Source organism: Mauremys mutica, chromosome 3, assembly GCF_020497125.1.
Source record: "Mauremys mutica isolate MM-2020 ecotype Southern chromosome 3, ASM2049712v1, whole genome shotgun sequence".
Lineage (NCBI taxonomy): Eukaryota > Metazoa > Chordata > Testudines > Geoemydidae > Mauremys > Mauremys mutica.
The window spans coordinates 57,352,479-57,380,412 of NC_059074.1; the positions used below are offsets into that span (position 1 = coordinate 57,352,479).

General features: G+C 41.9%; 1 protein-coding gene across 3 annotated transcripts; it reads right to left on the reverse strand.

The window, feature by feature from the left end:
* Positions 1-363: 363 nt before the first annotated feature.
* On the reverse strand, positions 364-27,732 carry OGFRL1 (opioid growth factor receptor like 1). Of its 3 annotated transcripts, XM_045008374.1 has the most exons (8): positions 27,406-27,732; positions 23,855-23,925; positions 10,578-10,664; positions 10,099-10,180; positions 6,012-6,090; positions 5,849-5,915; positions 5,567-5,712; positions 364-4,488 (listed from the first exon to the last, which is right to left on the reverse strand). In XM_045008374.1, the coding sequence occupies exons 1-8, from the start codon at positions 27,521-27,523 to the stop codon at positions 3,723-3,725; spliced, it is 1,416 nt and encodes a 471-aa protein (XP_044864309.1). In that variant the 5' UTR covers positions 27,524-27,732; the 3' UTR covers positions 364-3,722. The 3 variants fall into 3 exon arrangements, with proteins under 3 accessions (XP_044864309.1, XP_044864308.1, XP_044864307.1); XM_045008373.1 differs by lacking the exons at positions 23,855-23,925; positions 27,406-27,732 and adding an exon at positions 16,390-16,847 and having other exon boundaries at positions 10,099-10,177; XM_045008372.1 differs by lacking the exons at positions 23,855-23,925; positions 27,406-27,732 and adding an exon at positions 16,390-16,847.
* Between the last annotated feature and the right edge of the window lie 202 nt (positions 27,733-27,934).

A 27,934-nucleotide genomic window follows, 5' to 3' on the forward strand; every position in this document is an offset into this window, starting at 1 on the left:
AAATGGCAATACTGTTAAGTTTTATCAAGTTTTGAATAAGAGATGCTACTGAATTTTTAAAAATCAGTGTAAAATGGATTTAGGTAAAACTCGTTAAAAAAGCAAAATTTTTCTGCTTTCATTCCCCCCCCCCCGAATTAAAGTTAAAGTTAGTATGTTGCACACACACAAAACAAGGCTGTAACCATGTGATCAGTCTTTTAGAGGCAAACCAGCATTTCCTCTAGCCACATTTATAAATGTATGCATGCTATAATGTACGTTTATGTGCAGTTTAAAAAAAAAAAATGCCCCAAACCCCATTGCATGGATCACTACCAGCATAACCCTCAGTCTCAATAGAAAAAAAGGTTCACAAAATAATTTAGTTAAGCAGCTATAAATAAACTTTATTTTATAAGAAAAAAGACGCGTTTTCCATTTAAATCTATTATAACTCATTTGACTTATCTTACTGGATCATCCATCAAAACTATACCGCAGATGTAAACTTTCCGTTTATGGTACAGGTATATGCAACTGTACATTATTAGAATTACCCTAGAATAATAATTCAAGCAGGATTATATCTAGGTAACATGAAATATAAATTAATATCATACAAACACCTAGTACACAGGATCCTTGGAACCTTAAGAGTCTGATCCTGAGAGGAACTGAGCAAGCCTAACCCTCAGCGGCTTCAGTGGGGAGTTGCGAGTACTCAGCAACCTTGAGGATAAGTTTGTTAATTACCAGAAATATCGACACTGTTTTGCTCCTAGACATGTGCACATTTATTGCTGCATTTCTTGTTTACTGGGTAGTAGATTTTATATATTCTGTGTCAAAGGGTTTCCACGTATTGAGGCAGAATTAGGCTCAGGGTGGTGGGGAGGTGAGCTGTAACTCCAATTTCAGATACAAAGAGAAGCATACTTGCAGAACTTGTAAAATAAACTACTACACTTGCGCATGTGTACCCAGTAGAAAGTTTGTCAAGTTACATACTGGTATGCCCCTTCATATGATATTAGAATAAAATACTATGGTATAAATCAAATTCCCACCTATGTATACATATAATTCCTAGTTACATTATTAAGAGTTAAACATATCTATTTAATAGAAAATAGACCCCTAAATGAGAAAGACGCTTTAATCTACACATGAGCTGATCAAACTCCCCTTAATACTGGGCAGAAGCAAGTTACTGTACTAAGCACACAAAAAAGTCCCAAACATTTAAGACTAAACAAGTTCAATAACCTGTAAATTTTATGGCGACAGGTTTCAGTGGTAGCCGTGTTATTCTGTATCAGCAAAAAAACCTGAGGAGTCCTTGTGCCCAAATAAATTTGTTAGTCTCTAAGGTGCCACAAGGACTCCTCATTTTTTTGATAAATTTTATGGTTTGTTTGGATTTTGAAATAACTGGTGAATAACTAACTACTTACATTTATGAATACACAATCATTTTCAATAATTTCAATGTGAATTGCCCTTTAATCCTGCAAACCAACCAAATCCAAGTGTTAAAAATCATGTATGCAAGTTCTGGCAGGTGCTTTTACAGACTATGGGCTTATGCACACAGAGACTTAATGCATGGCAAGCCATAGTGTGAATGGAAAGCACATATTTGAAACGGCAGAAGTAAGTGGACTATGGAACTTTTAGTGAATGGCAGCAGGATCCACATGGCAACTTAACACACAGCAGATTTACACCCTGGTCTATACTATGTAGTTAGATTGATGCAAGACAGCTGTACATTGACCTAACTCTGTAAGTGTCTACACTGAAATGTTACTCCCATAGATATAACTTGCACGCTACTTGCAAGAGGCATAGTGCTTAGGTTGATGTAGTTATGTCGATGCAGTGTCAGTGTAGTGTAGTGTTGCTTACATAGACAGTTGTTGCCTTTCAGAAGCTGTCCCACAATGCCCCACACTGACAGTTAAATGAGTGCAAGTTCTCTTGGCGAGGATGCACGCTGCCGACACAAGGAGCATAGTGTGGACATGCAAAAGCAATTTAATTACTGAGGTGGCTGTACATAGACATAACTTAGGTCAACATAATTCTGCAGTGCAGACATCTCTTAAGTCTCTGTATAGACAAGCCCGAAGGCCCTGATCTTGCAATGCAATGCAGATGCATGCAGGTGGACCCCTGTATCCTCTTGAATCCCCACTGATTTCAAGGAGGCTCCACATTGCAGGATGGGGCTTGAGCTGAATTATTCTTTAACCACTTCCAAAATAGGGGGACAAATTTTGATGTTCTTCCATAGCATTTCCATAGACTAAAGCTAGATATTAAAATGCTTCTTTGAGGCAAAAACATCCTTATAAATAGTGGTCTACTGTCACAGCATGAAACAATTGGAATTTTTACAAAAATTGAAACAAGGAGTTTTCCTCTGCTTAAGGTGTATTATGTACACCACGATTGTAATATTTACTTTTATCACCTTCCTTCAGGAAAATTATGACATACCATAATATTTTACATATAATGGCATTTATTAGTTAAATGTTGAAGTGCCCATGTAGGAATTGTTTTATTGGTGAAGTTACAAAACAAAAATTATGGAACCGGAACCCAGGAGTGCTATTAGGCATAAAGACATTAGTTTTTCTGTAGCATGACACTTTGCGGGAAATTGATATCTCATTGCATTTCATCTTTATGAGACCTGACCAAAATGCTCAATCTTAGGTGCTTATAATTAGGCAGTTAAATCTGTATTTAAGCACCTAAATTTTTGACTGTCTTTTCAGAGATATTTCTCAGGTTCTCAGCACTTCTGTAAAAAATCAGGCCATTTTTATTTTAAGTGTCTAAATATGGATGGATGGTCATTATTGCATGTGCAAGTAGTGTCACAATGACAGAACATATTTCTGCAACTATAAGCTTTTTCGATTCACATCCCCACAATCCTGAGCCCATCAACTGAAAATTCAGAACAAGATTTCTTTTCTTTTTTATACAATAGATGGGAGAAGCAAAACCTGTCACCAGAGGGGGACACTGGAGAGAGATTGAAAGAGATCTAAAGCACAGCTCACCCTGCAACTGTGACAAGGACTGTACATATTAAGATTTTGTACAGTTTAATCATGAGTTATACTTCTACTTAATTTAGAATGATACTTCACAAAATGGAACATTTTGATATCCAGTTCAGAAAGTCTCAGCCAAAAATGCTCATTTAAGATTAAAGCCTTTGTACCTAATTTTGCCCTTGGATATCATGCGGGACTTCCACTGACTTCAAACACTGGCAGGCCTGGGCCCTTAAAAGTAATTTGCAGAATACTGAAAAAGGCAATCGATATTGCAGTCTTTTCCTGTAAATCTTAAAACACCAACATTCTAATATTCTAATTTTTTAAATAGATGAACAAACTGATATCAGAAATGAATTGCATTCCTTTCTACCTAGACAGCAATCTAGCTGAAAAAGGGAATGTACAGAATTTAATCCTATATAGTTGTTTCAAATTAGCATATACATATTTTTAAACCATTTTGGATTGTGCCCTATAAACTGAGTTAAAATAAAATTAAAAAAAAATCAACCCCTGAAAAGCTTAATCTGATGCTTTCATATCCAGCCTGGTCCCATGATCTTCCTTACATTACACTACATGTGAATATCATCCAAAATGAAGGAACAATGAATTATTTGTTTCACTCAGTATGAAAGATATCTAGTTTTAAATTTGGACTCATGATTTTATCTCATCTTTGTTCTTTATGGTGGATTCCACTGGAGGTTTATCCTGACCTAGGCTGTCTTGCACATCTGCTGATACATTATTTGAACAGTTCTCACTGTCACATGGCTCTGTCTCTGTAACTGTCGGATTTCCACAATCTTGGCTCAGATTTTCCCCATCTTTTACCTTATCCTTTTTGGAATGAGAAATGTTCTCCTTTTTGTCTGACGAATTGAGAGCATCCTCTGATTTGGAATTTTGACTTTCAGTATCACTGTTCTTTTCACTGTTGCTCTGCTTAGCAGCTTCACAGTTGGTTTCTGTTCCACACTGGTCGTTTTTTTCTCCATTTCTTGTGAGTTCTACCTTTTTTTCTTCAGCTGTTTTGCTACTGGAGCTGCCAGTTATGGATGTATTCTTGGAATCTCTCCATTTCTTATGTTTAGAAATGTAACTATTGTGAGAAGAAACTGGGGATGTTGGCTTTTTACCTGTTGTGTTTCCCTCCAACTTCTGTTTTCTTGGTGGTCCCCAGATGAAATGCTCTGAAGGTGTGTAATGTTGTTGGGCAAATCGCAGGAGTTGTCTCCTTTCTCTTCGGTCTCTAATGGTATATACAAAATATTCCAAAGCACTTTGCTTAATGTTGGGAATTGTGTCTTCCACAAGAGCTTCATGGAGAATAAATTTTACAAGCGGAGATTTGAAACTCTCATATCCAAGCTCACCAAGACTTTTCAGAATGCGAGTGATTCTTAAGTAGTTGTGTTGGGACCTGCAAGAAAAGATTCACTTAACTTATATAAAACTAACAGGGACAAGACATGCTTAAAAATAAATTCTGCTCAAGTGAGAGATAGAGTATAGTCTAGTGGTTATACGACTAGAGCCAGAAGTCTTGGGTTCCATTATCTGGTTTGCCATTGTGTCACCTTGGGACATGTCATTTAATCTTTCTGTGTTTTATTTTCACCATCTGTAAAATGCAGATACTACTACTTAATAGTACCTTCCTCATAGGACAGTTGGGAGTGAGAACTAATGTTTGTAAAATGCTGGGAGACTCCTGAATGAAGAGCTGTAAGTATGGAATCTGATCACTGCTATTTGTTTATTTTAGCAATACACTGACTTAAAACTGTTTGGCTAGCTAGCACTGGAACACCTGAATTGATCTTGTAAAATAAGCAGTGACTGAGACATTGGCTCTTGTGCAGAACCCTGACTTATTTAGGGCCTGCTTCAAAGTCTACTAAGGTCCATGAGATGACTCAGATAAGTTACTGGATAAATAAAGTACTTGATGATTTTTTCAAAAAAGGTAATTATTTGACCAGATTTATTCATAAGCAACCCTAACCTAAGAAAGTAGTGTGCACCCATAATGTCAAAAGAAAATATTGCAAGAAAACACACTTCAATTTCAAGCTCAGTGGTATTAGAAAAGTAGTATCAAACTTAAAAAAAAAATTGAGAGATAAATGTTGGCCAAATTCAACTCAGACTTATCTCCCAGATAATCCCTGCTGCAGGGAGCCCTGGGCCCTTTAAAATCGCCAGCCTGGGGAAGCCAGTCCAGCATGGTGTACTGGCTTACTTTCACCTCTGCCTTGAAAGTACTACAGTCAGTGAATTCATGGCTGTTGGTTAGATTGACAGTACGTAAGGAGCAGAGTCACAAGAATGTGTGGAAGAGATACATACATACAGACACAAAACAATCATTGATTCTTGCTTTTTGTCTCTCCCACTTTCCTGACATTCTTTTGAAAATATGTCCTGCTTTTCTCTAGAAAACAAAGGATAAAAATTCTAAGGCAATTACATAGCATCTAATGCATGCCATTACTTACTCGTTCAAATGTTGAAATCTTTCTTGCCAATTAGCAGCTCGAGCTACATTTCCTGTTTTATCAATTAGTTTTATTCCAAAAAACTCCAACATCACTTTATAAGCCAACAGGAATCTTCTAATTGCTTCTTTTGTTTTCTTGAATTCCTAATAAAACAAGAAATTCATCTAAAATCCTAAATGGCTCTAAAACAAATACTTTTGCATTGTACACAACAACCTGATACAATAACAAACAGTCATACTTCAATATTAATCTGACAATAAACTCAATTTACATTACCTCTATTTCATATGTAGTTAATTCTTTAGCATAGAAATTCAAACCTTGTTCTCTAAGTGGAAAAAGCCTGTTTAAAAAAAAATTGTTTCAGTTTATGGTGAACAAAATAACACTTTTAATCAAATCAATGCTTTAAAATAAAAATAGCTAATAAGTAACCAACCACTGTATAAAAGTGTGATTATGTTCCAATTTTTCATAGTCTCCCTTCCATTTATTCAGGACTTCTTCAATGTAAACTCCTGTATAAACAAATTCAGGAAATTATTAGGTAGCAATCAAAAATATCTTTCAAATATATAACGAATGTTTTAGGCCTATATTGTGCTGTGTGCTAAAGACATGCCATTAAATTAAAGAGGAGGATAATTAGCATCGTCCATACACAGATGTTAATTAATATAGACCAGCTATTCAGCACGCGTAAACTGGCATAGCTCCATTGATTTCAATAGATGCGGATTTATACCAGCTGAGGATATGGCACTATAACCTGTGTAAAGTATATTGACCATTGTTTACTCAATGGAGTAGATTTCTTATCACATCTAAAACAAGCTATTTATTCTGATGATATTCAGAGTGAAATCTGTAGTCACTACATTAACGCAACTCTGCATACATGAGATCCTAGTCTAGTAGCATATGTCATCAATACTGCAAGGAAGTAATTGATTCAAGAATCTCTCTGGTTGCCAGGTGCATTAGAATCTGGGAATTTGTTTCAATTAATTGTGCCTGAAACTCCTGATGCCACTAGTGCTGCCAAGAATTTAAATAGAGTTTCTCAAGTCACACTGGAAAAATCCACAACACTCCAGGAGAATTTCCACTTGTATTAGTCTCATCACATTAATGCATTTGGGGCCTACTGGCAAGCACAAACAGAAACCAACAGTAGGGGACCAAACCAAAATGGAATTTATGAATTATTATTAATCATTCATAGCGTGCAGCACCTCAGAGTGAGTTCCAGTCACACATTAGCACCCCTTTGTGCTAGGTGCTGAACAAAACACAGGATAAACTGATGAACCCTTGTCCAAAGCCTTCCATTCTAATTATATAGTGGGATTTTATAGCACTCTGTGCTAACACTTTTCTGGTTGAAATGAATGGCAGTTTTATCACTGAAATATTGCCAACCCCCAAAGTTCAAAAACCACGATTAAAACTAAAAAACAAACATGAGATTTAAGAAAAAAGATTCTCTCATGTCACAGTGTTGCCAACTCTCCCAAATTTATAGGACACGCTGATTTTGGCCCCCACTGCAGGGTCTCTACATGGCTACCTGATGGTGCAAAGCTTCTGGTTTCTCCCCAAACCAAAGTTCTAATTCATTATTTCTGTGTCTGCCTGCCCCAGTCCACATCTGCCCATTTCCCAGCCCAGCAACAAATTAAATACACACACTGTGCCTACATCAGCTTTGCTCCCCACAGCCTCCATTATCTGCTCCGGCAGCTCCAAGGGTTCTTCACCCATCTCCTAGGACAGTGGTTCCCAAACTGGGGTTCGAGAACCCCTGGGGGTTCGTGAAATGTTACAGGGGGTTCTCGGAAAAAAATTCCCTAATGGCAGACAGAGTTGTCCCTAGGAATCCCGGGCAGCACGGGGCCAGCAGCCCAGAGCCCCTGGACTCCCAAGAGCTAAGAGGATCAAAGCAAGCATATCTATCACACTGAGGAGATTTAAACTTCAAGACTCCTTATAAGAAATGGAAAGGGAGGTGGATATTTTTTGCTGTTTTTAAAATTAAATAGGCAGCTAGTATTGTTTTTTAAATTATTATGATGAACAAGTTTAAACTTTGTTGTAACGTGCGTTGTTTGTCTGGACTGCTCAAGACCTGAATGCTTGTGTAGGAGGAACTCTGAGTTGGCTTCTTAAATACCTTCCTGCTGTTTCACATCTGATACTCCTTGATGAAACATAGGAGCCTTGTCTTATAATAAGCTTGTTCAAGCGATAAAAGCTACGAAAGTGAGATCTTGGAAGAGGGTCGCCATTTTCATTATGTAATAAAAATACTGTAATGATAAATAAGAACATAAGGATGGCCCTACTGGGTCAGACCAAGGGTCCATCTAGCCCAGTATCCTGTCTTCCGACAGTGGCCAGTGCCAGGTGCCCCAGAGGGAATGAACAGAACAGGTAACCATCAAGTGATCCATCCCCTTTCGTTCATTCCCAGCTTCTGGCAAACAGAGGCCAGGGACACTTAATAATAAATAGTGTGTAATAAGCATGTCATAAAAACAAATTTTATATTTCCAAGATCACTGCTTTTATAATTTATACTCCGGTAAATGAGAAAATCCCTGGAAATATTCATTTTTAGGAGGAGGTTTGCGAGACTTGACATTTTAGTGAAAGGGGTTCACAGGCTGTTAAAGTTTGGGAACCACTGTCCTAGGACTTCTTCCTTTTCCCCAATCCTGGGAAGGAGAAAGGCTCTTCACCCCCACTGTCTCTGCCCAGGCCTGGCCTGGAGGGGATGCAAAGAGCAGACTGACCCATTTTTCCAAAAGGGCAGTGCAAAGGAGGGGGCAGAGCCACCTTGAGCTGCTAGGATCTTTCTGCTCACTACCGTCTCCCTGTGATGGAATGCACCCCTATATTCACACCCTACACATTGTTGTAATAATATTTGTACAAAGTATGACTTGTGAGATAACATCTGAAAACTCAACTTGTTGATCAGTAATACCATGGTAAAATGTGTATAGCAGCATTAGATGTTAAAAGTGCATGTTCAAAACTCACGAAGCATTGAACTGGTCAAACAATCCTGTCTTGAACAAAGAGTGTGTGTTTGCTTTAATTTGCATTTAAGTAATAAACAGAGTCATCATGTAGAAAGGGGAAGGGAAGAAACAAAAGGAAACCTGCATGTGAGCATACACAGGTGAAAAACACCTCAAGAGTCTCCTCTCCTCTCTCCCCGTGTCCATCTCACTCTTCGCATTTGAGAAAACAAAAGAAGCAGCTGTTGGATTCTGGGGGAGAGGTCCTGGAAACATGTGGTGAGAAATTTTGCTTAAATCTAATATAGTTTGTTAAGTTTAGCATTAGAAAGTGTTTTATCTTTATTTTTGTAACTATTTCTGACTGTTTTCCCTATGCTTATTCTCAATTAAAATTTCTCTCTTTATCGTTAATAAACTTGTTTTATTGTTTTATCTAATCCAGTGTGTTTAAGAAGTGTCTGTGTAACTCCATTTAAGGTGGCAAGTTGTACAGTATTCCCTTAAAGGAATAACAGACTCATTATATTTGGACTGTACAGAAGAGGGCTGAGCAGTACAAGACATACATTTCTAGAGAGAAATCTGGAACTGGGAATGTGTTGGTGTCACCCTGCGGTTTAAGCAAGGCTGATGAGAGCCAGGGTGTGAGTGACAGGCTGCAGTTACAGAAACACATCTGGGAGCGACCTGCATGCTGGCAAGCTGTTTGTAAGCAGTCCAAGTTGGGAGCTACAACAGTAAGGCATTGCAAGGCACCACATGTTGCAGGGCAAGGGTGACACAGCCCCCCATACTGGTCTGGATTGCCAGGGTATGACTGGTATGTCACACTCCCCTCGTGTGAGAATGGCATCACTCCCCTACCCAAAACCACCTCTGACTCCTGAGGGGAGAGCTAAGCTTGCCTCCTGCAGCCCTGGTTGGATGCTCTTCCACAGGACATGGGGCAGTGGGGAAGGTAGCCAGTGAAAGGGGTTTTTCCCATGGGTAGGGCTAGAAATCACCAGGATCATTACCATGCTGGCTCGAGTACCAGTACAGTATTCACAGTGATTTAAGAGAATGGCAGCACTGCCACCAAATTCCAGGGGAGCAGAGGAAGGCCTATTCTGAGTGACTCTGCAAAAAAAAATAAATCACACCCTAAATCTATAGCCTTTAGCACCAAACTATGGCTAACTCAGAGCCAGTGTTGTGGTAAGCACGTGGAGGCACGGAGCGCCTTTCCCACTATGCTCTCGACCAGTTGGCCCCATAGAGTGGGTGCTTGCACTCCCTATGGACACAACCCAAAATTATATGGAGTCACGCTAGAGTGGGAGATCCTCCCTATTCTCTCTTTGGGACACTTCCTTACCAAAGCTCAGAACCAGTACTTTATCCTCATCCCCCTTGATCTGTCAGCCATCTTTGACATACTGTCAGATTACTAAAGAATCTGCTTTTACAGATCCAGACTAACACGGCTAACCCTCTGATACTTGTCAGATTACTCACCATCGGGTTTAAAGGGAATTTTATTCTTATAAAATCGGAGATTGCACAAGTCATTTTGATACCGGAGATCTTTAAAGTTCTGCTGAAAAGAAACACACAAAGCATTATTAGCCTGCAATAAAACTATCAACAGTGGAAGTATGCTGGCATTCAGCTCTTTTAAAAGATTTTAGAACCAAAAAGGTAGGCCTTTAAAAATATTAAGTCACTAGGACTACTCACATGCTTAAAATTAAGCATGTGCGTAAGAGTTTGCATGGTCAGGGCCTTAGACTGTAAGTTTTATAGGTTTGGGAGGAAACAATGGCACATCGGGTCCAGTCATCTCCCTCTGGCATTTTCTTTTGGCTATTATATCAGAAGTTCTACTATTTTCATTGTCTCATACTTAATAGGGAAAGATAAGGCCTCTTTTAATGAGTTCTGTTGGTTATTGTTCTTTATTTAAAGAGTGTTTTTAAAACACAAAATGCCCTTACTGGATATTGGTGTCGATACTTGTACAAGTCTCTTGCAGCATAAAAGCTCCTCTTTGGTTTCGTTGTCAGCTCAGTTGCATCATCACTCTGAAACATTTAGAGAGTAGTTAACATCCACCTACAGCCAAACTGAACACTGATTTGTATTATTATGGTGTTAGACATTTTAAAATAATTATTTTGCAGAATGGGCTTCAACAATTCTGAATACATAAATCTAAAATTGCATAAATTTACTTAAGCTTTCATCAAACAATATAAATATGCGACAGGAAGGATATTTTTAACACAACAACTTTACTTTAACATATGAACAAAAGCAGGGCTAGTACACATGGTAGATGCTTTTATAAATTCTATAATCTCTTGAATTTGGACCAATAGGTTGGCCAGTGATTTATTTACTGAATGTAAAACTTATCTAGAAATTATTTAAAAAGCGCAAACGCTTATCATGACAAAATAAGAAGTGGCTGAACATGAAAGTGAAGCATAACTATACCTTTATGTTAGTGAAATCAGACTATTCATAAATCTGTGTCATATCTTACCATGAAAGCATACCTATAGCTACCACTGCATCCTGTGGAAGAAAACTGTTGAATGGCAAAAAAGAATATTTGTAGCACTGTCAAACTATTTTATATAATTCAGTAAACTCGTGTTTAGAGCTGTCAAGCCTGATTCCCCACTCTGGCACTTCGAGTGCAGAAGGTGGGGCCCGCAATGATTCTAAAAATTAAAATTGGCCACTCTAGGTTGGTATTAAACTCCCAAGGTTACAGCTTTTCTCCGATGTTGGCTTGGTAAATGCTGCCACCACCCAAATGCAAACCCCCTTTTGGACCCAGGAAAGAGCACTTGGGAATTCCTCCCTGAGGGGTACCCTCAAGCCCTTACACACAAACCCCCTTCCAGGGAAGAGCTAAGAAAGAAAACAAAGGAAATCAGCTGTTGCCACCAGCTAATTAAACAACGTGTGCACAAACCTCTTAGGGCACCAAAAATCCAATCCTGTTCTTAAAAAAGGTAAATTTTATTAAAAACAAAAAAGAAAGAAAATACATCTGGCACTTAGGCATTTGCTAGATTTTAAAAAAGCAATTCCAAAAATTAAGCACCCAAAATAGCTTTTGGGGGGGTTCACCTTAAAGGTTACACGCAGGGGTAGGCAACCTATGGCACGGCACACAAGCTGATTTTCAGTGGCACTCACACTGTCCCGGTCCTGGCCAGTGGTCTGGAGGGGCTCTACATTTTAATTTAATTTCAAATGAAGCTTCTTAAACATTTTAAAAACCTTATTTAGTTTACATACAACAATAGTTTAGTTATATATTATAGACTTATAGAAAGAGACCTTCTAAAATGTTAAAATGTATTACTTTGGCACGCAAAACCTTAAATTAGAATGAATAAATGAAGACTCGGCACACCACTTCTGAAAGGTAGCTGACCCCTGGGTTACAAGCAAACAACAGCAATCTGGGGTTAGAACAGAGGAGTTCACAAGCCTTACAGAAAATAAAAGAAATAAACCTAATAGGGTCTTTCTAGACATTCCTAATCTATTTACATATTTGGGTAGTTCTAGGTATAATCTGATGATTTCCATACCTGGCAAAAAGCTTTTTACAGCATAGTCATAGCCCTGACTTCCTCTGTTCCCCTCTCTCCGGAGAACAACCACAGAACATAAAGGGAAAGCTTTTTTCCCAAATTTTAAAAAGTTCTAGCCTTCCCATTGGCTCTTTTGGTTAGGTGCCCACTCCCTTTTCTTTACCTGGAGGACTTTTTAACCCTTTACAGGTAAAGCAAGCAGCCACCAAGAGGGACTTCATAGCTAACTGGCTGGCTGGGTGTCCATAAAAGGGAGCTACTCCTCCCCCACAAGAACATAAGTTTACGTTCCAGTGAAAAGCATCATTAAACCCCTAAAGCAAAATTGTTCTTGGGGAAAAAAAAAGCATTTATGAAAGTCTGTAGCAGATCCCAACTGTTCTGGAATCTATGAGCCTGATTCAGAGCCCACTGAAGTCAATGGAAAGACTCCCATTGGCTTCAGCAGGTGCTGGGTCAAGCTGTATGTATTTTACAAAAACCCAACCAAAAGCATCCATATATTGAGACTCGCTAATTCTCTTATGCACTTTATTTTTTACACCATTTTGTTTTCTATAATACTGTAATCAGAGATACTGCTATTTGTTTTAAGATACAGAAATAAAACTCTCTTACAGAAATCAATACACAAACTTTGGGCGGGGGGAGCACACACTCCTTTACACCTTATTTGTGGTATTACAGACAGAGCCTGGCGTTCTCCTGTGATATCACATCCTCCATCCACTGTACCCCAAACTCCTTGCCATTAATACATTGTTTACAAGATGCTTTGATGACAGACTGGCTCTGACTCCAACTAAAGATAAAACATGCTTACTTGGACATGAAATACCCTTTGATAATTAAATACCAGGCATTAGCTGCTCCACCATGATACATGAAGCAGAATGACAGTAAATTTTAAAATTCTAGTTCTTATTTCATATACCTCAAAAATTAAACACTTCTACAAAGCTAAGAAAAAGCTGGACCTCATTGATGAAGTTCTGACGCCACTGAAATCAATGACTGTTTTGCCACTAACTTCACTGGGTCAGGATTTCATCCTATGTTCCTAAAATGTAGAACTCAGTACTTGAAACTCTCAAAATCAGGTCCAGTCAGAAGTCACAAATCTATGTTGTGTACTACCCAATACTTATACATATCCTCAACTCCTTCAACAGAGGGGGTCAGTTTAGAAACAAGTTTAATTTTGGTGTTTCAAAGTTTAAAAAATAATCTTCACTGTGGATGTCACCAAAGACTTAGTGCAGGCTTTCTGATTGAAATTGTAAGCACATTGCAAGGGTTACCGTATATACTCGATCATAAGCCATTTGGTTTATAAGCCGACCGCCCCCAAGATGGATAAGTAAAAATTGAAATTTTTTATAACCCATTCATAAGCCGACCCTATAATTAAGGGGTCAGCAATCTTTGGCTCCTGGGCCATCAGGATAAGCCGCTGGGGGGCCGAGATGGTTTGTTTACCTCCAGCGTCTGCAGCCATGGAGGTAAACCTAAGTAAATGAAGTGTCCCGGCGCGCCAGCTGCTTACCCTCATGGGCTGGGACAGAAACTGATGGGGAATTTTTTTGGAGGGGAGAAGCTGGGAGTCAAGGAAGTAACCCCTGTGACCACCCCCACACTCTCCCCATCCCATCCCTTTCCACCTTATCTGGGGAGGACCAAGGAGGATGTCTCTGACCTGGCTGGAGCTGCTCTGGCAGGCTGGGCAGTGCAGCTGCAGCCTGCTCCGATGGGCAAGACCAGGCAGCGCGGCTGCAGCATGTTCCAGCGGGCTGGGCAGCGTGCTCCGGCGGTGTAGCCACAGCCTGCTCTGGGGGGCGGGGCTGAGCGGCACAGCTTCAGCCTGCCAGCCCCGGAGCTGCAGCTGCTTCGGAGGCTGGGAGGGAGCAGTGTGACCAGAAGTGGAGAGACTCTGGCCCTGCCTCTTCCCTTCTGGCTCTGCCAGCTGTGCTGCTCTCCTTGCTCCCTCTGTTGGGGGGAGGGGCTGTGTCTCACCTCTCCCTCTCTATACCCGTTCATAAGCCGACTCCCATCTCTGGTGCTTCCCTTTTTTACTAAAAAAAAAAATGCAGCTTATGAATGAGTATATATGGTAGTTATCTCACTTTATGGCTTACAAATATCTGCTACTATAGTAAATCTGGAAAAAAAAATTGACTTGTCTTGGACATCCAAGTGTAAGAATGCTTACCATAAGAAGACACTTGCAAGTTGTGCAATATATTTGTGTTTGGATTGATCTTATGTTGTTAGTTTTTCTAGTGCCATCTATGATACACAACATTTAATTCTAATTGTTCATCTCAGTCACTCAAACATGAGACAATCTTCAGTTTAGACTCCTAGGCACTGGTTCTACCCTCAGTTACATGGGGTGCATGTGCACCTCCTATTAATGTCAATGGGAGTTGCACATGAGTAATTGAGGGTCAAACTGGGCCTTTAGGCTTTATTTACATTAGCCTTTTTTTCCCTTCAAAATTTCCCACCACTGCTGCCACCAGTTCTGCTACTCTGGGGGTAACAGTGGTAGGAATGATGCTATACATAGCATCTAGCAGCTAGCCCTGCTCAGAATCGGTATACGTGTTATAGCAACTAAAATAGTGGCAGCTGCTGATACGCTGGCACCCAGGCGTAGTCAATTATTTTTTGGCAAGGTCCAGATTTCTTGGGCAAGATCTAGTCAAGGTTCATATTCTGGAGAAAATAATAATAAAAACATAACAATAATGATAATAATAGTAAATACATAGATTTTGGGGGTCCATTCAAAAACATCTGGCGGTCCGGATCTGGCCCCATGTCCGCCTATTGATTGGGTGCCAGCAGGGATAATCTACACAAGGGCTCCCACTGTCGCTACTCTTCGTAGAACACTACAGATGCTAGCAATGGTGGTAATTGTAAGGGAAAGTTTCCTACTATAGATAAAATCTTAGTGTAGAAACAAACATGGAAGCCTCAGCGACATCAAGACCACATCAATATACTAGTCTTATATCTCTTAATAAGCCGCTGCTGCCGAGCCTGACAGCTGCTCTACTACACTAACAATTCTCAACCTTTTCAGCAACTGTACTAGTTTAGCAGACACTGATCCCAATGTCTGGTAACGTGCTGAACTCTGTGTTAGGGATGTTCAAACCCCACTAAAGTCACTCAGCCTGTTGTAGGTTCAGGAGCACAATACCTTGGTTACACCAACCAGTGCGCATCACTTTCTATCCTTTTGTGCACAATTTGTGGACCCTGAGCTGTCCCAAACCTCAGACAGGTGCAATCATGAGAGAGCAGCAAAGCAGGTCACTTACAGATGAATGGGAAATAGGTAGCAAAGCAATGTGACCTTGCACTGAGGATCATTATTGAAAGAGGAGCATAAAACTCCAATCACAGATGCCAGAAAGTACTAGAAGTAATACTGTAATTATTGTACTTAGCATGTTTCATCTCGAAGGACTCTACACATATTAATCTCTCTTAAGAGGGAATGTTAGTTAAGTCTTCATAGAGAGGTGAAATCAAAAGACCTGCCCTAGGCCACACCAAGGTGTCAATATCAGAGCCAAGATTAGACCTCCTGAGTTCCTGGCTTCCCAGTCCTTTGCTCTATCCACACATTCCCCATGGTTGGTAACCATAGCATTAGATTACTAAGAGGATAGCAAAACAATCTTGGTCTCAAACAGCCCTTGAGGCCAGAAGAAATAAGCTGTGAAGCAAATTGTGCATTAGGGGAAATAGAAAAAAAAATCCCCACAGCCCAACACACTTCCTCCTTTTTCAGCCTGATACAGAGCACACGTCACCAGGAGGAAAACAAGCAACCCGGCAGCAGCAGGCGGCACATACAGAAAGCAGCAAAGTACCCAAGCGGGGTCTGCCTCCCCCAGCTCGGGGGTGCCACTCAGCCCCTCCCCCCATTTGTGCTGCTTTATTCCAAGGCAAAGATCCAGCCCAATTTACTCCTCCAACACAGCGTGCGGACGGGTACCGAGAAAGCGGAGCAAAGCCTCAGCGCCCCAAGCCTGCTGCATCCATGGGACACCCATGACCGTAGAGCCCTGGGGGCGGGGAGAAAACACCAGCCGCTGAGTGCAGGGCTGCCGGGGCACGGGGGTCTCTGCCCGGCTCCTAGCCAGCCTGCAGAAGTTGGCGGTGCCAGGGGTACCTGCTCAGGGCCGGGGGCTGCTGCTGCTGCTTCTCGGTCCCCTTCCACCGCTTCCCCTTCCTGCTGGCTCTCCTCGGGCCGGGCGCTGGCGGCAGGGAGCGGGGCCGGCGGCTCCGGGGCTGGCTCTTCCCCGCCGACCGCCTCCTGCTGCTGCTGGTCCCCGCCTGGGTCCTGCAGCTCGGGCTCGGAGTCCGTCTCCCAGGTGGAGTCGCAGTCCTCCACCGTGGCGGGCTCCTTGACGCTGACCCCGCTCAGCAGGCTGCCCATCGGGGACGGGGAGGCGCGATGGCAGCCCCCGAGCCGAGCGCCTTCGCCTCCTCCGGGAGGACGCGGAGAGCCGGGGGAAGGGGCCGCCGGCGGGCTAGGGCTGCTGCGGCTGGGGCATGTCGGTGCGGGGAGGCCGCAGGCGGGGAGGAGGAGGAGAGCGGGAGCAAGGCAAAGGCGGCAGCCGGGGCTGCCTGCGCCTCAGCCGGTCCCCAGCCTAGAGACACACACACAGGGAGGAGCTGGAGGCTTCGGGATTTCCACAGCAAGCGCTCGAGCACGCCCCTTCCCGCCCCCTGCTCCTGCATGAATGAGACACATGGGGCAGGGCTCGCTCAGGCGCCCTCGTGGGCTCGCCTGCACCAGCCGGTTAGCACGAGGTAGAGCTCTAGCCCCCTCCCCCAACAGGTAGGGCTAAGCTGCAGCTGCAGGTGTAATTTCCAGCTGGTGTAGACATAGCCGTGCTAGTGGCACAGAGGGTGGCTCCATCCAAGATCCATGGGGTACTACTAGCTAGCTCATACCGCCCCCCCCCCCATGGCCTCACTTCTGTTTTTATGGTGCTCAATCAAAGCTAGGCCATGTACTTCTACCTGAGCTGGGAATGACATCTCCAGCTTCAGCGTAGACATACCCCATGTGTGGTAGCCGTAGTAATACGCTTTGGCTTGCACAGAAGGGGTTGGGGTGGGCATGGTGTAGAGCAGACGCCAAGTGAGTTTCTCTCAAAAGCTACTAACTCATCCTATATGTAGTATCGATGCAAGCTGCTACTTTAGCATAACAATTGAAGGCTGCTGGCTGGACCTCCAGTCCCTTAGGACTCCCAGCTAAGGTGACCAGCAAGCGACTGTGAAAAATTAGGACATTTTTTTTGCTGGGGCAGGGGAGAGAGAAGGTAGGGTGACCAGCTAGCAACTGTGAAAAAACAGGACTGGGAGTGGGGGGTAATAGGCACCTATATAAGAAAAAGTCCCCCAAAATTGGACTGTCCCTATAAAAACAGGACATCTGGTCACCCTCAGAGAAGGTGTGGTTGCATATATAAGACCAAGCCCCTAATATCAGGGCAGTCCTGATAATATCAGGGTGTCTGGTTATCCTACTCCCATCCCCATGTCCTTTTCTTGCAATCTACCTATTCCCTGATTCCTAACCAGAAGTCAGCTATCATTGCATGTAGGCCAGCTCAGCAGTCCTCCCCCACTTCCTCTCATTTCCATGTGACTTACTGTACCAGCAGCTGCACTCATCCATACCAATAGAGAGGTCCATTTTTTGAAGCTGGCCCCAAAGAAGGCATCACAGCTGCATGCTGCCAGCTAGCAAGAGGATGACACCAGGGTACCAAGGTACCGGTGGATCTCTGGTGTGATGCTAGCAGGGCTCATGATTTTGGGAACAAGAACCAAAGTGCCAGGCTGTACAATGAGATTTCAAATACATTGTCTAGGCAAGGAATCCAACAAATAGGACCACACTGTAAGGAGAAAATCAAAGGGATTAATGCTTTTCTGGAAGGCTAAGGACCATAAACTTCAAGAATTCAGGTGGGCTATGGGTTTTTTTTGTTTCTTGTTTTGGGTATTTTTGCTGGTATAAGGTGGGGCAGGTCCATGCTCTTTGAGAGCCTTTCCAAATATAGATGATATTTTAGTGAACATGTTAGTTCTTCACAGTGCTTGGTTCTGTAGTGGGCTGTAGGCACTCAGAATTGGCAAAGTGGGTTACCACTCTGGATAGCTCCTTGATTGGCAATCATTTCCGAGGACTTATGGAGGATTGTCGACATCCGAGTACACTGGAAAATTAATGGATTCTTAGATTTTAAGGCAAAAAGGGACCATTATGCCCATCTACTCTAATCTGCTGGATAATACTGGCTACAGAACCTCACCTCAGTTTTTAAGAATGGCATAAAACCTGGGAAATTACAGACCACTAACATTGACTACAGATATGTGGAATATTGCTAGAACAGATAACAAAACAATCAGTTAGTTATTATCTAGAAGAACATATGTGATAGGCAGCATGGATTTGTCCAAAAATAAATCATACCAAACTCATAATTTTTCTTTGAATAGAAGCTTGTTGCATAAAGGGTATGCAATGGACTTAGTATTGGGCACAACATCCTCTCAGGAAAGCTAATGAAAAGTGTATTCAATGGAACTACTATAAAATGGATACCGAATTGGATTAAAAATTAAATATGGGGTAATTATTAATAATTCAGTGTCAAATTGGAAGGAGGTGTTGAATGGGATCCTAGAGGGTCTATTCTATTCTGCAATAATAATATAGAGGATGGTGTGGAGAGTCACACAAATCCAAACTTCAGGTGACAAAGAGCTGGGAAGGGTTATGCATGTTCCTGCAAAGTGTTCAGTGCCTCCTGTGAGGTGCTTATCCTCATATTCCACTGAAATCCATCCCTAGATTAGTTTATCTGGGAACCGAGGAGAAGGACATTCTTGATGTAGTGCTCTCTATTACCTCTCTCCCTTAATATGATAGAGCCCAATTTGCTCATCTTCAAGGCATGGTTTAAAAACTAAAAAGGGCACACTTGATTTATAAAGTCTTCGTAGTTTGTTTCCATTGAAATCAGTTGTAGTTGAGGGTATTCAGTATCAGCATTGGCCTGTATGTTTATGTGAATTGGTGTAGAACAAAAAGAGTAAACAGCTTTTCTGTTGGATTCTGAAATTAATCCCAGCAGGTAAAAATATTTCACATAGATTAAAATAAAATACTACAAAACTGCGCACTAATGGCATGTTCCAAAGCTCACTGAAGACAATGGAAGTCTTTCCATGATTTCAATGGGCTTTGGATCAGGCCCAAAAGCCTTTAATAAAAACCCTGCTATTACAACACACTGTACTAGGATCCTGGGTATTTTTTCTAACAGACTGGTACACCCATTTACAAGAGCTAGTGGTTTATTTCTTGAGTGTCTGAGGATGTACAGTATAATGTGGCTATATAGGGATAAACTATAACTCTAGGGGAGTAACTTTGAAAGCATTGCCATTACATAGGTCACAGTAGATAAGCTTTAATAGCCATAGTTTTCTGAGAATTTTGGTACCATAGCACTGCTGGTATAAAGGAAAGAAAATTTGTAAGCAAATTGAATTTAAACAATATGTGATGGATACCAAGATTTCTTTCAAGTGTTAAGATTTGAGCTCTGTGCCAGGTGCCTTAGTCTAAACAAATGATGTTATGCAGAATAATTAAATCCATAATTCTGGGTAAGAATTTTCAGTTTCAGGATTTTTTCCTATCCCCCATCTGCCCAGTACAGTATGGAACAAGCCCAACTAGCAACTTCTTATTTTTATAATTTGTTCTATTAGAAGTGTTCAGAAAAAAAAACACTAAGGCAAAATTCACCCCGGTGTACACAGCTGCCACTTCATTTTTGCCAAAAGAGTTGAAGCCATTTTCACCAGTGATGAGTTTGGCACATAAGAGTACATCTACACGGGGGGGTGGGGGGAACCCCACAGCAGCGAGTCTCAGAGCCTGGATCAACTGCCTTGGGCTCCCACTATAGGGCTAAAAATAGCTGTGTAGATGTTCCCATTTGGTCTAGAGCCTCGGCTCTAAAAACTGGCCAGGGCAGTGGGGGCCTCAGAGCCCAGGCTCCAGTCCAACTGGGAATGTCTCCACTGCTATTTTTAGCCCCATAGCATGAGCCCTACAAGCCTGAGTCAGTTGACCCAAGCTCTGGGATTTTCTGCTGCAGGGTTTTCTTTCTTTCTTTCTTTCTTTTTTTTTTTTTTTTGGCAGTATAGACATGCCCAGAGTCTACAATTAACTTTAAAGGCTTGATAATTCTTTTATGTGCAGAAGAGCTTGCAAAGAGAAAAGTTGTGGTAAAAATTCATTGAAAATGTGCACTGTAACTAAGATGCAACTGTTTGCAAAAATCATGGACACTGGCTGCTGTCATCCAGCAATGGCTGACGTTCCTTAGACTGCAGCATGCCAGTATAAGGACATAAGGTTAACAAAGTGGTTGAAAATATGGCTCAGGGCAACAACTATCCTGAGAGTTAAGGGTATCCTTGATGTGATGGGGGCATCGCCTCACACAGGCCAATAAGGGGTTAACGGAGCCCTTGGGAGGCTGCATAAGAAGCAGCCAAGAGGGGAGGGGCTGTGAGAAGCAGCCAATCAGGGTCCAGCAGGCCCATATAAAAAGAGCCTTAGGGCAGAGCAGAGTCAGTAGTTGCCTGGAGCTTGAGGAAGGAGGACTGTGTCTGGAGTGGGCTGGAATCCGGTAGCACCTTGGACAGAGCAGTACAGACAGGAACCCAGGGAGCATGAGCGGGTGCTCCGGATGGGCTGCTGAGACTGAGGAGGGTTCTGTGGCCATGGGGAAGTGGCCCAGGGAAATGCAGCAATAGGAGAGGTGCAGCAGGATGCTGAAATCCACAGTGTCCCTGGACTGGGACCTGGAGTAGTGGGTGGGCCTAGGTTCCCCCCCCCCCACTCGCCACTGGGGAAGTAGCAGGACAATTTACTGTGGTCACCACTGAGGTGCAGGACTATTGAGAAGCTAAACTTCCTCTGGAAGGAGGGAACATGGACAGTGACACAGAGAGGACACTGTGGTTCCTGACATGGTGAGATGGGCTGCAGGACTATGGAGGAGTGACAGTGTGCAGACTGTGGATGGAGGTGTCAGACTTGAGCTAATCCCCAGAGTGACCTGGAGGAGGCGCCAGTCCGGTGATGAGTAATGCACTCTGTGACACTTGGTTAAAAGGCCAGTACTGATAGCAACCACAGGATTTTTCCTAAAGTCCTATGCTGCAGCCATGATAAAGGTTAAATGACCCATCTTTTCTGCCATCACAGAATCTTACTCCTACCCTGCACAACTTTTCCAGATTGTAAATTGCTTTGTCAACCCAGATTGTCTCCATGCCATCCCACAAGCCAGCTCTGAAAGATATGAGCAACTATCAAAATACCTGTCACAGAAGGTCACTAGCATCCAGGACACACCATCTGCACAGTAGCTTCTGTAGACTGAAATTAACATGAATTACACATCTTCTCCCCTCACACGCCCATCTTCAAGAATTCACAGATCAAGACATCCTACAAGTACTGAAAGAAAATACTTCCATCTTCTGATTTGAACTCATGTCTACCGTGGCTAGTGTGTGTGTTAAAATAAAAATGCCTGGGAGCACCAAGGGCCACTGCTGACAAAGTGTCAACATCATATTTGAAGAAGACAGAGTGCTAGCCACACTAAAGCATACCTTAAGCACAGCCCAGTCTCAGGAAACCAGCTCTGGACCCAGCAGGGAAACAACAAAGTATTTTTTTTCATCTGGTTGTACCTGCCTTTGCTTGGGCCATGCCCAACTTTTTGCGAGTGCTGCTCAGGGGCGGCTCTAGGAATTTTGCCTTCGGCGGCTTGCCTGCGGAGGGTCCGCTGGTCCCACGGTTTCGGCGGACCTCCCGCAGGCAAGCCGCCGAGGGCAGCCTGCCTGCCGTCCTCGCGGCGCTGGCAGAGCGCCCCCCGCAGCTTGCTGCCCCAAGCACGCGCTTGGCTTGCTGGGGCCTGGAGCCGCCCCTGGTGCTGCTGATGCAGCTTTCTACTCTCAGTTATGTACTCAAGGGCAGCTTAACAGCATTATAATTTGCCAATCATCTTCTGCAGAACAGTGCAACCTACATCTTTTCATTCATTGGGATGTTATGCACATTCAATGGATGATCACATTCAAATGATCAAATAGCAACCTCTAACCAGAGAACAGCAGAAAGTATACCTGAAATAACAAAATATAATGGTAAGATCAATATGGTAATTGTTACTAACAGGTGCCATAATTATCACGGAGAATAGAGGATAATATAAAGAGACAATAAAAGATATAGATATATATATATATATACACAGAAAATGATGTAATCAAATCTGATGACCAAACCCTCTTGCTCAGGATACACTCCTAATTCAGTCCACCTTCCAGTTTCCCGGCTTTTTCTTTTTTCCACTTTCATTTATGCCAGTGCTGCTGCTATTCTCTCTCTCTCTCTCACACACACACACACTTCTAACATTTTCTTCTCTCTCTCTCTCTGTCTTTCAAAGTGAAGATTTACTTGACTGGTTCCTCCTTGAGCCACTCTGGACCTGAGCAGAGCATAGTGTATAAACTGCACCACCCAAAGTAGCCCGGGGAGGACACTGGGGCTCAGAGGCTTCCTCAGCGTTAGAGGGCTTTCCCTTCACCCTCTCCCCTGGTTCTTGTCACGCAGACAGAAAGCAGATGACCAGCAGTCCGAAGTGCAGGCAATGTGATGTTTATTGAGGTTAGTTCCAATCAAGCATATCCATAGTTCTATACGCCAGCAGAGTCTGTTTCCCAGTGTCCTCCTTCCCAGCTCTGATGCCGCAGAGCCTTGCCTGTGTCCCTATTCCCCATTCCCACTGCCTCCTTTTTAGCAGGCCAAAATATACCTGCAGTGCATGCCCACAGCCCCAGCCCTTACAATTTATGGTCATGTTCCATTTTGGGGGGTTTGGGGGTCTGTAGTCTTTGTCCCACCTCTTTTGTACTCCATGGGAGGGGTGAGGAATGAGGTTGTGCTATGGTCAGGGACAGGCATTTCTTTGGTCTTTTAGTGTTTTGTACCTTCCCCAATCTCCCTTTGCCCCTCCCGACTGGTTGCTTGACCTTGCCTTGAGATAGGGGTTGAGACAATCTTAAAGTGTGAGCTCCAATAACACTAACTGCTCTTATCTGTTCCCATTATACTAACAAACCCAGTTGGCTAGGCAGAAACAACATACACAGTGTCTTTGTCCTTTGTTCATACATATTAGTATAAGATATAACAGTATCAAAAAGTCAAACCCAAAATTCTCTCTCAGGCTGACCAACAAGCCTATATACTAACACCCAGCTTCCCTGTTGCTCCACAATGGGGGAACGTAACTACTGCAGCCCTTGGAAGGGTGCAAGTTATTTCTTTGCACATGGTCAGCTACTGTAGCCAGTGAGTAATAAAATCAAAGTCAAGGCTCCACCCACTCGTCAGCCTCTCCACCCATTCCCTGTTGACAACTGACAGTGGGGAGTATCCGGAGACCAGGGACTCTGCTCTGCACCACACCTGGACCCAAAGTACAAGTAGGCCAAGCAAGTGGTTTACTCACCCTTTCTCCACTGCTGAATAAGATATGGATCCAATGTAGCCTCAAAGAAGGTAACTTTAATTGGATAAAGCCTGAAAAAGAACCAAATTAATATGAGCCAGTAGCTAAATATGAATCAATGCAAAGAGATATCGTAAAAATGAGCCTATTTATAATTTTATTTACGAGCCTTTAACATGACCTATAGTGGTATTTGTGATGTGTGGATATAAAAATATAGTACCTGGTCCCCCACCCACCAAACAGGTACTAATCTCCTTTCCCTGCATTGCAGCCACCATCTTTAGATATTCCACACAGAATACAATGGGATAATACAATGCTGCGTGCTACATATTTATGATGTTCTCAGCTCCCTTTAACAACAATGGGAGATGTACATCTAGTCAACTGTCCATGGCCCATCCATACAAACAAAATTATCCATATGTGTCCTTTGGAGAAGACCATTGTGGCCAAATCCGAACATTGTTAATTTGCTATTTGATGGGCAAAGGCTGAAGAATGTCAAATATTTGGCCAAATATTAAGCCTCTGTAGTAAATGGACAAGCCTTGGAACAATACTGAATTGATTGCTTTGTGTGTTCCATTGTGCCACTTAACTCCTTGATATTGAATTACACAGTGTTTTATTTTCTCTTCTGACACTTCAAGAAACTCTATTGAGTGACCATCCGTCATTTGTTGATTAATTAAAATGTGGAGGCTGTAGGGAATCCTGTCATGTTACAGTTGTACTCATTAGGTCAGCTTCTCAGCTAGGGTAAATTGATGTAGCTCCATTGAAGTCATAGCTGAGAATCTGGTGCATACTTAAATGAATCATACTTTATCAATGGAAGTTTTGCAGAAACAAACCTCTTCAGTGTGTGTGTGTGGGAAAAAGTTAGTAAATAATTATTTTAAACCAGCAAATTCTGCCTGTTCCTTCTTTACTTGCTTTTTGTCTGCTTGTGTGAATTATACTGGAGTGCAGTAACGCTATTTCAAAGATCTAATTGACTTCATGCTGAATGTGACTCATTGAGTTAGCAGAATTCCTACAAGTAAAAAAGTGTGTGCTAAGTTTGATGCACATTCTTGCAATTTGTGGTTTGTCTTTGGAGGAGAACTGTGGATTTTATATAATTGATTAAGGACAATTTTTAAAGGCTTACCCCCATCAATCTTTCTGACAAACTCTGCAACAGTTAGTTTCAGTCTATGGTTGGCACAGTGCCAAGATGCATGACTGGGATAATTGTAGGCAACATCTGTAACACTACCTGCTTTTCTCTACCTTTTCTACATCATGCTTGTTATGTCAACTGTAGCAAAAAATAAATACAAATATTTGGGAGTGAATTCAATGAAGCCATTTCTTTAATTAGATCACAGGTGTTCTACAATGCTTTTGGTTGGTGAATTTGCTAGTTTAATGAGATTAAGGGGAAAAACTCACTGCATCAGACTTAATAACTAACTTTTGCTTTGGGATACACTCATCTCAGGCCCAATGATTTTACAGCCATTTGGACTAGTTTGTTTAAATGTTAAGCATGGAATAAAAAATATAGGGCAAGATCCCCAGGTGCACTAATGCAGAGCTCATGCAAGGAGTTGCTGTGCTGCTAGGTTTGGTGGAGCAAATCACGCTCCAGTGCCAACCCCAACATAATCCTACCCCCAGCCTGCTCTAGGATCCTTCCAGTGCCAGGTGAGGTGGGAGTGGGGGGCGGAGCTACGCTAGCCCTAAACAAACTAAGAATTCCCCTACACTGGAGTGGTGCAAAGAAGATTGCGAAGCGGCTGAGTATCCAGCCCATAGCTGATATTAGTAAACTGATCAAAGTATGAGTAGATCTCATTTCAAAAGCCTTTTGTTCTTCATAAATGCAAGTCTTGGTGGGACTATTGGAAACAATTGATGTCTTGGCTAGACTGGGCAAATAACAGATTTTTCAGATCAGCGGTTGAATTGGTGGGAAAAATCATTTAGGATCAAACCAAAATGATGATTTTTCAGTTTTTCTTGAAACAAAAACCAAAAAGTATTCTTTTGGATCAAATCTATATTTTGTTGGATCAAAAATTTTTTTTTGTTTTGTTTCATTTTCTGGAGGTGAAGGATTTAAGTTTGTTTAAAATTAAGTTTAGGTAAATTCTGAAACAAAAAGTCAAAATGTTTCATTTCAGAAAAGCCAAAACAAAATATTTTAACAATTCCAGGTTTTTCCTTTTTTTTTTTTTTAATAGCCAAAATTAATTTGCTGAATTTGACCCAAATTCACAAATAGTTTTGGATGACCCTGGACTTACAATTTTGGTTGAAAAAACTAGTAGCACAAGATATTTCACCCAGCTTCACACAACTCCCTCTATGAAATATTTAAACATTAATTTGAATTTCATTTCTCTTTTGTTTCCCATATTATATTCATTGTCACGGGCTCCTTCGTACCACTGTAGGACCATAGCCATAGCAACTCTTTCTGTTTTTTTTATTTTTAAAAAAAGACTTAATAGTGTGATGTTACACCCCATATTCTGTATGGAAATATGCTTATGATACAGATATGGCATAATTGAGATAGATTTTATGTAAGATGGGTCTTGTAAGGTATCACTGGAAAGGTTATAATTTACTGAATGTGATTATCCAATTTGTATGCATGTATCATTTCTGTATCTAAAGATAGGAATAGTTGTGTATTTGTGAGACACCAACCAGACAACAGGCCATCAGCCTCAATGGGCTATTAGGAAGAAACAATAAGACTTTGAAGATACTAATCTCTCTCCTTCCTGGGATGTAGCTGTGACACTACTCAGTCAGGTGGTCCTGTCACCTGGTACTAAACACCATCTTGGATTTCTAGTAATTTTCCACGAAAAGGAGGGGGAGGTCAAGTCTGGGAAACAAAAGATTCCCGCCTTATGTAAATCTTATTAAGGCTGGGGAGTAAGGCAAACAGGACTCTCCCTTGCACTGCCTTCCCACACAAGAAGAAAGGCTGCTAAAGGTACCTGAAGAGACAAAGGAACTAAGCTGAGGGAAAGGCACAAGGGCTGAATCCAGACTGAGACAGAGGCTCTCGTCTGTAAAGAGAAATAACTGGAACTCTAAGCTGCAGAAACTCTGCATCCCACCTAAGTCAACATTTAGGGTGCGAAATTATATTTTGTACCCAGTTTCTTTAAAATTTTAAGCTTAGTTTTCGTGTTTTGTTTTATTTGCTTAACAATCAGATTTGTTCTGTTTACTATCCCTTATAATCCCTTAAAATACCTTTTATAGTTAATAAACTTGTTTGTTTGTTATAAAAACCAATTTGTGCAATTTATAACTGGGGGGGGGAGAAGTTGTGCATATCTTCGTCCACATTGAAGAAGGGGGGCAAATTTATGAGCTTATGTTGTATAGATTTCTCTACAGTGCAAGACGATATTATTCTGGGTGTACTTTCCAGAGGGGAGCTGCACTTGAGTGCTGGGCGATTTCTTAGCTGAGTCTTCTAATAGAGAGCTGTTTGCAGCCTCTGTGTGATTCCACAGCTGGTGCATCCCTACCTGTCTGTGTGTGTGCGCTGCCAGAGGCCGGTGAGCCTAATTCAGCAAAACAGGGAGAGGGAGCCCAGGGTAGTGGAGCAGGCAGGCTCAGTGAAATCCCAGGACATGAGGGTGGCATCCCAGAAGGGGGGTCCAACCCGTCACAAATAGATTCTGTAAAGACTTCCAATTTGTTTTCACCAAATATTCATTGCCTTACTGCACTTGTCATCTCTGCTGAGTAAATAAGATTGCAAATTGAGGGAGTGACATTCTACGGTAGGTGCCACTTAAGGATACAGCTAGTAGGGTACTGAACAGAGATACACCATCATGCAAGTACATGGAAAAATCTTTTCCTTGCCGGAGAAGCTGAATTATATATGCTAGCAAATAAAGAATCTTAAGAACGTTACTAGGTTTCATCTGTCAGGTGACATAATATCACAAATTATCTGAGCCCTGTGTGACATATGAAGCATTCCAGAATTAGCACATCCTAGCTGTGCAATATGCCTTATTACAATCCACTTGACAGCTGTCACTGTGC

Coding starts and splice junctions, on each gene's coding strand:
- OGFRL1 (XM_045008372.1), bottom strand. CDS start 16,656: ATGGGCAGCCTGCTGAGCGGGGTCAGCGTCAAGGAGCCCGCCACGGTG. Junction 10,181..10,577: donor AGTATCGACACCAATATCCA/GTAAGGGCATTT, acceptor GTTTCTTTTCAG/CAGAACTTTAAAGATCTCCG. Junction 5,713..5,848: donor TAACTACATATGAAATAGAG/GTAATGTAAATT, acceptor TTGTTTTATTAG/GAATTCAAGAAAACAAAAGA.